This window comes from Danio rerio, chromosome 3 (assembly GCF_049306965.1).
Source record: "Danio rerio strain Tuebingen ecotype United States chromosome 3, GRCz12tu, whole genome shotgun sequence".
In the NCBI taxonomy this organism is placed as follows: domain Eukaryota; kingdom Metazoa; phylum Chordata; class Actinopteri; order Cypriniformes; family Danionidae; genus Danio; species Danio rerio.
The window spans coordinates 62363454-62375000 of record NC_133178.1 but is presented as its reverse complement, the minus strand read 5'-3'; the positions used below and the strand labels follow the sequence as shown (position 1 = coordinate 62375000).

The window sequence follows — 11547 nt, the reverse complement described above, 5'->3', positions numbered from 1 at the left end:
GGAACTAAACTTTGCAGGACACCGGCCCTCCAGGATCAAGCTTGGACACCCATGATTTAAGCTCATTTTAAAGAGGACAGATGTCAGATTGTAGCTGAAAAAAGTTTTAAAAGTTTATTAAAACAAGCCAGAAACACCGTTGAGCCTTGCTTGATCCTCCTGTATGGATGTGTGTTCATTGTAAAACACTAACAGGTGGACATTAATTTGGACACCTGTGAGAATATATTAAATAGAAGCTGCGTCCCAAATGGCACACTATACACTCATGCACTGTGTACTTATGCACTTACACACTCAACAGCATAGCATATGTATGTAGTGTCGTCCCAAATGGCACACTAATGTTTTTTTACTAAGCGGAAATTTAAACCGTTTCCCTGATGACGATTGACGGTTGCCAAATCAGTGAAACAAACAACCGAATTATCAAATAATACCTGCCGTGAGTATTGCCGCATTCACCATTGGGAGGCGCTATAATCAATCTCGTAAGAGAATTTTGCTTTCACCATCAAAAAAAAAAGTTATCCAACATGTGCGTCCGATAGCTCCGCCTCTTCCGCTACGTAAGCAAACCTGCGGTCGTTGAGTGCGTGAAGTGTCCATCATTACACACTTCATTTTAGCGGCTGAATGAGTGCCTCATCCGGGTAATTAAAGTGCACTTATTATTTTTAGAGCTGTCAGTGTGAACACACTACTTACACTATTTATACAACAAAAAGGCGTAAAATAGTGCATAAGTATGCGATTTGGGACGCAGCTAGAGACTTTTACTTCATGCATAGTTTGTGAATGAACAGCCTTAAGCCTATTTTACATCGCACGTGAAAGCCGCGTGTGTTTTTCGGCATCCATGTTTAACAGATTAGAGCTTTCATACTAAGCAGCGCATCAGCGCGGAGTGTATGTACTGGACAATGCATGCGCGCAGCAAATATTCTGCCTGTGTGCTGCTCTCGCGTGCTGTGTGAAACAGGCGTAATGTGTACTAGATGCAGACACGATCATGAGGCTGTTTTTGCACCGAGTTTGACGTAACGAATCAGTAAACAGGAGAAAAGCATTACTTCGACCATTTTAATATAGCATATTAATAATGAGATCCAAAAAATTACGGTACAACATTGAGAGTTAATTTTGAGCTACCTCATGGCCCACCTGCAGGATCGCTGAGGCCCACCAGTTGAGAATCCCTGGGTTAAGGCTGATTTATACTTCTGCGTCAAACACCGGCGTATGCTACAACGCTGACGCATAGCCCTTGGCCGTGGCCGTCGCCGGCACTGACGTGCACCTCTCAAAAAAATGTAACTACACGTCGCAACGACGCGTAGTGTAAGCTCTGTGATTGGTCGGCTTGGTAGCGCTGACGAGTCTGGGCGGGACCGAGAGCCGCGCGAATGGCACGAGCGATTGTTTACAAGTGTGGAGTCCCGTGAAGGAGCTCCGGATGGAAAGTTTTGTTTTGTGTTTACCTCATAGTTAAAGCTGCTGCACGTCCACCGGTTCCTGCCTCAAAATGAGCAAGTTTGAGCCACTTGTACATCCCGGAGGTGTTCAGGAAAAGCTAAAAACCAGAGAAGAAACTCGACACAGAGGAACATTTACACCTCACTGCCAACTAGCGTTTCGGAAGTGTTAATACAGACCGACAGAGACAGCGCGCAGAAGTATAAATGCACAGCCGCGCGCGTTGCATGCGCCGTGGGTCACGCCGGTCACTTGACGCAGAAGTATAAATCAGGCTTTAGTCTATGCTCCACTAAATCAGTTTTATTAATGTCAGCTTTGCGTTTTTGACTGTTTGGCACCATCTTGTGACTGAATAATTAGCAGGTTAGTGTATACTCCATCATTCAGCTGTGTTTGTTTCTGTCCGTTTTGCGTTTAATTAAAGAATTAATAAACCATTATGGCTCAGAACAATGTTTTGTATCAAACATTTATGTTTTGTGACTAGTAGCAGTGTAATAAGCAGGATAAACAACATCCAAGAGAGTTGTACATGCAGAAAAAATCATAAAACAGTGCTCTAATAAGACCACAGACACTCTTTCTGTGATAACAACCCTTCTGGATGCTGTATAGCTGTTTGTTTTCCCTGCAAACCGTTTTGTAAGTTATTTATATATTAATTAATCTTTAAAACTTTTCCATATCTGACTAATGCTATTTTAAAAGTCCCTGACATTCCCAGGTTTTCCACTGTGATTGATTAGACAGTCTCTGCGATTAAATTCTCATTCACAGGTGATAGAAACCAGGTTAAAGGTCTCAGGTGTTTGTGTCCCATCATGACCTTCATCACTCAAACACTAGATCACAAGTGATTCACAAACCAAGCAGTGAAAAACCCTCGGGAAACACATAAACAGCGAACACTCCCAGAACCGGAGCTTTATTCATTCATGTTTCTCCAGTTCAGCGGCTGCACACTCACAGCTGTTCAGGAATGACAGTATATGAGTGACATTAGCATGCGGCGCTACAATTAGAGGTGTACTGCGGCCCTGAAAGCTCTGGTGTCTCTCAAACTGGCCGTTTTGGTGGAGAGGAAAGAGTGATGCAGACTGAGAGAAAGAGACTCACGGAGAGATGAGTGAAACCTCTGAAGCCCGTCATCATGACTCCGTTTCTCTCCTTCAGCCGCTGCTGTGAAAGACAGTTATGGCCGATTCCGAAGACCTACCCACAATCCCGCGCGCCACAACAACACACCATATATGGATAGACCGGAAGCTGTGTTTTATTAAAGGGACAGTTCACCCTAAAGTTACAATGTACTTTGACCCTCAAGTAGTTATTGGTTTCTTTCTTCTGCTGAACACAAGATAAGATATGTTGAAGAAAGCTGAAAAATCTGTAACCATATCTAAATATGGAAGTCAGTGGTTCCAGGTTTTCAGCATTCTTCAAAATGTCTTCTTTTGCGTTCATCAGAACTCATAAAGGAGTGGAACCAAGTGAATGGTGAGTAAAATTATGATTAAATTAACATTTCATACCCCATTAGATGTGAAAAAAGCATTTTGAATAAATTATAAAGTATTTATAAAACCTTGATCATTAATAAGGATGGTTCTAATTGACTTCAGACACATTTATTTGATTGTTAACTTCATTTTCGGCTTGGTTCCTTCACTAACCAGGGGTCGCCACAGCGGAATGAACCACCAACTTTTCCAGCATATGTTTTTACGCCGCAGTTGCCCTTCCAGTCACCACCCAACACTGGAAAACACCCATACACTCTTGCATTCACACACATAAACTATAGCCAATTTACCTAATTCACCTATAGTACATGCCTTAGGACTTGCACCCGGAGGAAACCCACGCAAACACGTGGAGAACATGCAAACTCCACACAGAAATGCCATCTGACCCAGACGGGACTGGAACCAGTGACCTTGCTGTGAGGCGATCGTGCTACCCACTGCGCCACCGTGAAACCCTTAACTTGTTAAAGAAAAGCAAAAAGACTCTAAAAAGCTTCTAATATTGTTCCACTATATTGTCAACATTATTGTTGTACAATGCTTAAGCCAAAATTTTATATAAAAAATATAATATTAACAAAACATGAATGAACAGCCAATGTTTAAGACTACTTTTATAAGAAATGTTTGGCTACAGGGGGTGACATGGTGGCTCAGTGGTTAGCACTTTTGCCTCACAGCAAGAAGGTTGCTGGTTGGAGCCCCGGCTGAGTTTGCATGTTCTCCGTGTTTGCGTGGGTATCCTCTAGGTGTTTTGGTTTCTCCCACAGTCCAAAGACATGCGGTACAGGTGAATTGAATACACTAATTTGGCCATAGTGTGTGCATGTGAGAGTGTATGGGTGTTTCCCAGTACTGGGTTAAAGCTGGAAAGGCATTCAATGTGTAAAATATATGTTAAATAAGTTGGCGGTTCATTCCGCTGTGGCGACCCCTGATGAATAAAGGGATTAAGCCGAAAGAAAATGAATGAATGTTTGGCTACTGCATGTTTTTATTAAATTAATTTATTTTATACTAATTTTCTTATCCATAAATGAAAGGTTAAAGACAGACGGTAAATATAATATGTGAATTCATAGCGAAGTTAGTGTGTAATGTCACTGGTTCAAAGTGACAAGGATTAAAATGATACATTAATTTTACATTATTACAATGAATATGAATTTAAATGTACCGACTATTTACTCTCCATGAAGTGGTTCCAATCCTTTATGAGATTCTTTATTCTGTTCAACACAAAATAATATATTCTGGAGAAAGCTGAAAACCTGTAACCATTGACTTCCATAGGTAAAACAAAAACTATAGAAGTCACATTTCCAGCTTTCTTCAAATATCTCATTTTGTGTTTAACAGAAGAAATAAACTCAAAGATTTCAAACAAGTAAAAGGTGAATAAAGTATGACGTTTTCTTATTTGAGTGAACTATCCCTTTAAATGGTTCTCCCATGTTCTTGCTAGAAGGGATACAGCCGCGAACGGAAGTTAACGATCAATGTTTATAACATTTATTAATTTACCCATTAATTGCATTTTAATAACGTCTAATCCTTTCCCTAACCCTAAACCAAAACATCATAGTAATGTAAAAATATTAATTACTGTTTTACAGCGTCCCAAAAATTATTATGTGCGTATCTGCAGCTGTATCCTTCACCGTTTTTCACCCAAATCCGCTGTCTCATTTTACTGACGTCAAAACTGAGCGTCGTATTTCAGAGCACACACACGCATTAAACGTTCAGTAAACGAATCATACTTTTAAACCCGCCGCGGTCTGTTTGTCCTCCGTGAAGCACACGCCGAGAGGACCAGTTTATCACACTCATAACTTATCTGAACCACAGCTCGAAGAAATGGTAAATACATACGCATTATAATAGTTTTAAACTAATGCTTGGGCTATGGTCTGCATTCTCATTGACTGTGGTGTGTGTTTCCACTCAACACGTGCTGCTGTTTTCTGTTACACTCATAGTTTCTAAATAATACACAGATTATTGATTTATTTTATTATTTTTTTTATGATGTGGTCTAGCAAAGGCTTCAGCTAAATCCATTACTTTATTTAAAGTGTAATGAAATTCATATAGATACACGTGTTTTGGATATAGATCTACATGTGTGTAACTTACATGCAAATTAGGTAATTATGAAAATAGAGGTAAAGTTGGTTTTATATTCACACATTTGTTCGTTTAGAAGTCTCTATATTGTTTACCATGTTACTTTGAATTTTCGATAGGAATTAGCATGCAATTATGACTTTTAAACAACATTAGCACTCTGCAATTCACTGTGAACAATGTTGTTCTTTGATAACGTTAGTCATTGGCTGCTAATATGATTTCCCTATTTAGAATTTGCAAAGAAGACCTTTCTCAAATTATATTATTAAGCAGAAAGTCTGAATATCCCAATATAAAACCAACTTTACCTCTATATATATCAAGCTGTGTATTTTCATGAGCCAATCAGACTTTGCTTTCATAACAACATTATTACAATTAAGGATGTTACCCAAAATTTAAGTTCAAATTTTTAGGAGTTGTTAATTTTTTATTATGAAAACTGTACATTTTCTCAGCTTGCAGCTGTTTCATACATGTGTGGGACTTGCTGTTTCTGTTAAACTCAAAAGAAGATATTTAGAAAAATGTTGATGTCTATTATGTTGACGTCTATGTGCACTAAAGTTATTTAGACGTCCATTTGTTCTAATATCAATTTAATCACCATGTTATAACTAAAGTAGTCCACATTTAAAGTGGAATAAACCTTTGATCAATGTTGTCTTTAAACTTAAATGTATATTTAACAATTCTTGTTATTATTTTAAGGCAACTTTGAACTTCAAATGTGGACTGCTGTACAATAAATTAAAGAATTATTGTTATTATTATTTTATGTTTTGTTTTATGCCTGATTTGTTGTAAAACCATTGTCTAATCAGAATCACATGACACTGAAGACTGCAGTAATGATTTTGAAAATTCAGCCTAGAATCACTGGAATAGGTTCAAGTTGAAACCACATTCAATGAGAAAACAGTTACTTAAGAATTTAATAATGTCTCACAATTAAATATGATATAAAGGAAACGGATGACTTATAAAAAATTCACCCCTCTCCCCTACAATTGTCATGAAGGGTCATTCTAGCTATATCAACCAAAATCGTTCTTTTAACCGGGCTGTAAACACTTTTTTTTTTTTTTTTTGCTGTAAAGTTGGCCATTTTAATATCGGGGTCAATAGAAATCTACTCAATTTTGGAGACAGGCCTAGTGGAATTTTGATGAATTGCAGTTTCATTTACTTCCGTATTAGCTTCGAGGAAGAGCGGGAGGTTGCTGCTTGGATTCAGCCTATATTTGGCTTAACAAATTCCAAATTACCACATTAGTTTTGAGTTGACAAAACTGGTACTGAAAAAACAGAATTGGTGCAAACTAAACTAAAACTTATAGTCCGAATGAACCAGAAGCTGCAACAGGTTTATTTGTTTTTTTGTTTCATATTGTGATGCAGTTCCTAGAGAAGTATTAAATGTTGAATATTAAATGAGGAAACAGTGGGCGTGGCTTGTTTTTCTGCTGTAATCTTATTGGATATAGTAAAGTAGGCATTTCATTCAGATAGATCTGGAAAAGGTTTCAGGAGAGTTATTACAACCTAACAGACTCCACCTCACCGTTTCTGATTGTTGTCACTGACAGCTGGAGGGGCGTGGTTAAGTATGTTAGCCACACCCAATACCTCAGACAGACATAATCTGAGAAAACAAACAGGAAGTGCATTTTCAGATTTAAATTTTACATCACAAAGGCAAACAATTATTATACATATATTTTAATGACATGCACAGATGAATTGTTCACCACAAAACTAGCCATGCGAGCTAACAAAATCAATATTGCTAGTTTTGATTTCATGTGTACTTTAACTGGCTAATCTTTATGGTTCAGGCCTTGATAGTGTTTATAAGATATGTTCACCATGACTGATCAAGTGCTGTTCTCCTCAGGCTGAATCTGACGTGAACCCTAAAGCGTACCCTCTGGCTGATGCCACCCTCAGCAAAACCATCCTGGATCTGGTGCAGCAGGCAGCCAATTACAAACAGCTGAGGAAAGGGGCCAACGAAGGTAATTCAGCACTCAATACTCTTTAACGCCAACTTAACCAGCACAAGTATTACGCAGTGGATGCCCTTCCAGCTGCAAACCCAATCACTGGGAAACACCCATACACACTCATTCACACACATACACTACGACAATTTAGCCTACCCAATTCACCTATAACACGTGTTTGGGCTTGTGGGGGAAACCGGAGCACCTGGAGGAAACCCATGCCAACACGGGGAGAACATCATAACTCCACACAGAAATGCCAACTGAACCAACTAAGGCTCGAACCAGCGACCTTTTTGCTGTGAGGCGAACGTGCTACCCATTGTGCCACTGTAACTCCTTGTTTTATTCAGATTAAGGCAAATTATTACATTACTGATGTCCATGTAAACGTAGTCAAGCCCAAGCCTATAAAAAAGGTCTTCCCTGATTTTGTTGACAGCCTTTCCACAGGTTAGCTGTAAGATAATGTAATGTTAATAGCATATTGCAAAACTTTAATTCATGCTAACAAACAAATGATCAAAATAAATATTAATTAAATTAAAATGTATAAATTATGAATTGATGTATCTGCTTGTTAAGTTGCGATGTATAAAATATTGTTTCCGGGTCCAAGCCCACACTCATTTGAATTGAGAAAATGTTTGTTTATGACCACTTTTTAGTCCCATCACACCTTGAAGTGGATTTTATATAAAATCATAGTGTACACGACAGTCTTTGCTGCATCACAAATACCTAAATTGTAACAATTTATTAAAAATGAATCACTTTCTGGCCATCAGATATTAGGCATTTATAAATAGCTTGCGATTGTGATTTTCAAAAGTATTACATCACTTTGTAAACGTTTATTATTATGTGTAGACAAAGTAATTTATTTTTTATTACTTTTGTGTCTTTATTTTTTATTAGAAAAATGTTTAGACTAGCAACAGATTAATCCATCTTTTTCTTTTGTATGATGCCATATTTTTACCAGGCACACTTCTTCTTTCTTACTCGGTTGCATACTTTTTAGAAGGACCTGCTGACAAGAGGGAAATAGCAGAATAAGAATAAATGTAGTACGGGGGCCCTTGTTCCAGCCTTCTGTCTAATACGAAGTCTAGACATGTGACAAGGAGCATGATGCTTGTAGAAGTTGTGAAATATATTAAAGATGCACATAATTGTTCAGGTATGCAGAGAAGAAGGGTTGCAGAAAGAGGAAGTATGTCTGTGTGCAATACTTAAAGAACTGCAGAATGAATGATAAGTGATGCTAAACCAAAACTCCACCTGTTAATATCAGTTGTGTATATATATATGGTGGAGTCAAGGAGATGTATGATAGTTGCGAACCTCTTGCATGTAATTCTTGTATTGCATTGGGGTAACGTAACCCAGAGCTCTGTCATCGAATTATTCATTTGTATCTAATAAATTACTAATATTTTTGGCATTGGAGAATACCCTCTCCAGACCTTTTCGTATTGAACACGCGTGGAATTGGCTTGATATTTCGATGTTTGACACTTTCATTTCAGAACAGACTTCAGCAGAGTCGCAAACCTTAAAACTCATACACGAGGATTTAAACAGCTTTTAGATTGTCTTATAGCGTAGGTATTTAAACACGAGAGCGCGAGAGCGCAATGTTCGCCACGTAACCAATATAAACTAATATAAAACTAGTGCATACATCACATGCATAAATCACGCCATGGACATGGCACTCTTTTATCATCAGCTGCTAGTCAGCGCTCACTCTTTTTTTTTTTTTCCCTAGTCATTGCGCCTTTGCCGTGTGCTGTGTAAATGCAGATGATCGAATATGAGACACTTTTAAAAAAGATGTAAGCAGGTCATCAAAATAATCGAATACAGTCACAATATCGGAATTGACCATCAAGATCTGCAGTGTAATGCTCCTTTGCTGGAATTAGTTAGGGTCCCCAAATCAATCAATCCACCCCTGTGTATACTTTAAACTTTATTTAAAGTATGATCCAGAATGCAGCAGCACGAGTGGTCTTCAATGAACCTAAAAGAGCACATGTCACTCCGCTGCTCATCCGTTTGCACTGGCTGCCAGTTGCTGCTCGCATCAAATTCAAAGCTCTGATGTTTGCCTACAAAGCCACTTCTGGCTTTGCTCCTTCTTATCTGCTCTCACTTCTGCAGATGTATGTGCCCTCAAGAAACTTGCGTTCTGTGAATGAACGTCGCCTCGTGGTTCCATCCCAAAGAGGGAAGAAATCACTTTCGTGAATGCTTGCGGTCAAGCTGTCCAGTTGGTGGAATGAACTCCCGAACTGCATCAGAACGGCAGAGTCACTCGCTGTCTATTTAGTCTCCATTTCACTTCCTAATCTGCAATTGCCTCTGGATATACCACTAACTGTACTCAAAAAAAAAAAAATACATTACTAATACTTTCCTTCTTAGACTTTACAGACCTGAAACTTGCTTACAGCACTTATTCATTGTTGCTCTTATAGTTGTGTAAATTGCTTCCTTGTCCTCATTTGTAAGTCGCTTTGGATAAAAGCGTCTGCTAAATGACTAAATGTAAATTTAAATGATTAAAAATATTTTTTTTGTCAAATAAAAGCTTTTTCTAGAGTCATCCACCTTAATTTTGTGGCTCAAAAATATCGGTTCAGGCACCGTTTTGGCACCTTTAAAAGGATCGAAATAACCCCAAGCGATACCCAACCCTAATTGATACCAAGGGTTCCCTTTTAAAGAACGGTGTTTAATTTACATTACAGATCATAGAGGGCACAACATGTTTGTTCTTGTCTATTTCAGCCACTAAAACCCTGAACCGGGGAATCTCAGAGTTCATCGTGATGGCGGCCGACGCAGAGCCGCTGGAGATCATCCTCCATCTGCCGCTGCTGTGCGAGGACAAGAACGTCCCGTATGTGTTTGTGCGCTCCAAGCAGGCGCTGGGTCGGGCGTGCGGGGTCTCGCGGCCCGTCATCGCCACCTCCGTCACCATTAAAGAGGGCTCGCAGCTCAAACCGCAGATCCAGAGTGTGCAGATGGCCATCGAGAGACTGCTCGTCTGACCCCTCACACTGTGTGCCTTTTACGTCTCATTCTCATCTCACTTCTGGGGAACACAATGCTAATGTAAAGGAGTAGTTCACTTCCAGAATGAAAGTATACAATTTATTTGTTTTAAAGATAACTCATGGACAAAATGTAAGGTGGTTATGATGTCTGTTAAAGGGATTATGAAGGAAAAATCCTGCATGTTTTCCATTAAAACACTTTTTTTTTCTTGACTAAAGGAGGAGAGAAATAAACTATTTAGATTAAAACGACTCTCAAAAAGATGATTTTGCTGCTTGTTGAAACTACTCATGCAAAATGAGCTTAAACAATGCAATTCTTCAGATTTATTGGGAGAACTTCATTGTTTTTTGTTCAATCCAGTTAAATTTGTTAATCCATTTGTGTTGGGGCAACCTGAATGAATTGTGTGGAACCCTGCATTTTTTACTCTGTCTTTTCATTTTGGAAGTGAACAAATCCAAACTAGTGAGAGAGAGAGAAAAACTAGCTTTTTCATGATATTTTTAAAAATAATTTCAGATAATAGAGTTTGTTTGTTTTAATAAGATTTAAAAAGATAATTATCAATCATTTCTGAGACTTGTATTAAAAGGATGATTCCATGCGCATCGCTGAACTGAAATGCACTGATAGATTAGATTTACTTTTTTTGATGTAAGAAGTTGCAAACAATTTATGTGCTGAATTTAAACAAACAAATCAGATTCAACATTATTAAATTGAATTTGTTTCAATTCAGCCTAAATCAATTGTTTACAACTGCTTACATTAAAAAAAACAAAGTAAATCTAATGAATCATTTATTTTCAGTGTGTGTTTGAACACAGGATTGATCATTTGCTGCTTTTCTATTGGTTTAATTGTATTACACATTGTAATTACGTACGCTTACAGATGGTCAGCAAAGTATATTGTTAGCCAGTGCTTCTCAACCACGTTCCTGGAGGACTACCAGCACTGCATGTTTTGGATGTCTCCTTTGTTTCATCCGTTTCAGGCCTCTCTTTCAGTCTCTGAATCAGGTGTGTTTGGTTGAGGAGACATGAAAAATGTGCAGAGCTGGTCGTCCTCTAGGAACGTGGTTGAGAAACACTGTTGTAAGCGACTGGTCAAACTTTTTTTTTCTTAAGCAAATATTGTAAATAAAATATTTCCATGTAGTTAATTTGTGTTATATTCATGATTACTCCCGTCTCTGGGATCATCGGCTCCTTCAGATATCATTATTATTATTCATGTATACTTAAAAATAAAAAAACTGTAACCTGTTAGTTTTTCCCCACTTATTTCTGCTTTTGAATTGCATTATGAGACTTCAATCTTACTTCCAA

General features: G+C 38.2%; 2 protein-coding genes across 2 annotated transcripts in view; one reads left to right on the top strand and one right to left on the bottom strand.

Moving 5' to 3' along the window:
* Positions 1-2705, bottom strand: part of uqcrc2a (ubiquinol-cytochrome c reductase core protein 2a) — a 17389-nt gene extending 14684 nt beyond the window's left edge. The window contains 1 exon segment of the mRNA NM_001002657.2: positions 2596-2705. Coding sequence (NP_001002657.2) covers positions 2596-2631 — 36 coding nt within the window. The 5' untranslated portion in view covers positions 2632-2705.
* A 1991-nt stretch (positions 2706-4696) lies between these two features.
* Positions 4697-11487, top strand: snu13a (SNU13 homolog, small nuclear ribonucleoprotein a (U4/U6.U5)). The gene is made up of 3 exons (NM_200312.2): positions 4697-4868; positions 7036-7156; positions 9944-11487. Exons 1-3 carry the CDS (start codon positions 4866-4868, stop codon positions 10204-10206), a joined length of 387 nt encoding a protein of 128 aa, NP_956606.1. The 5' UTR covers positions 4697-4865; the 3' UTR covers positions 10207-11487.
* Positions 11488-11547: the final 60 nt, after the last annotated feature.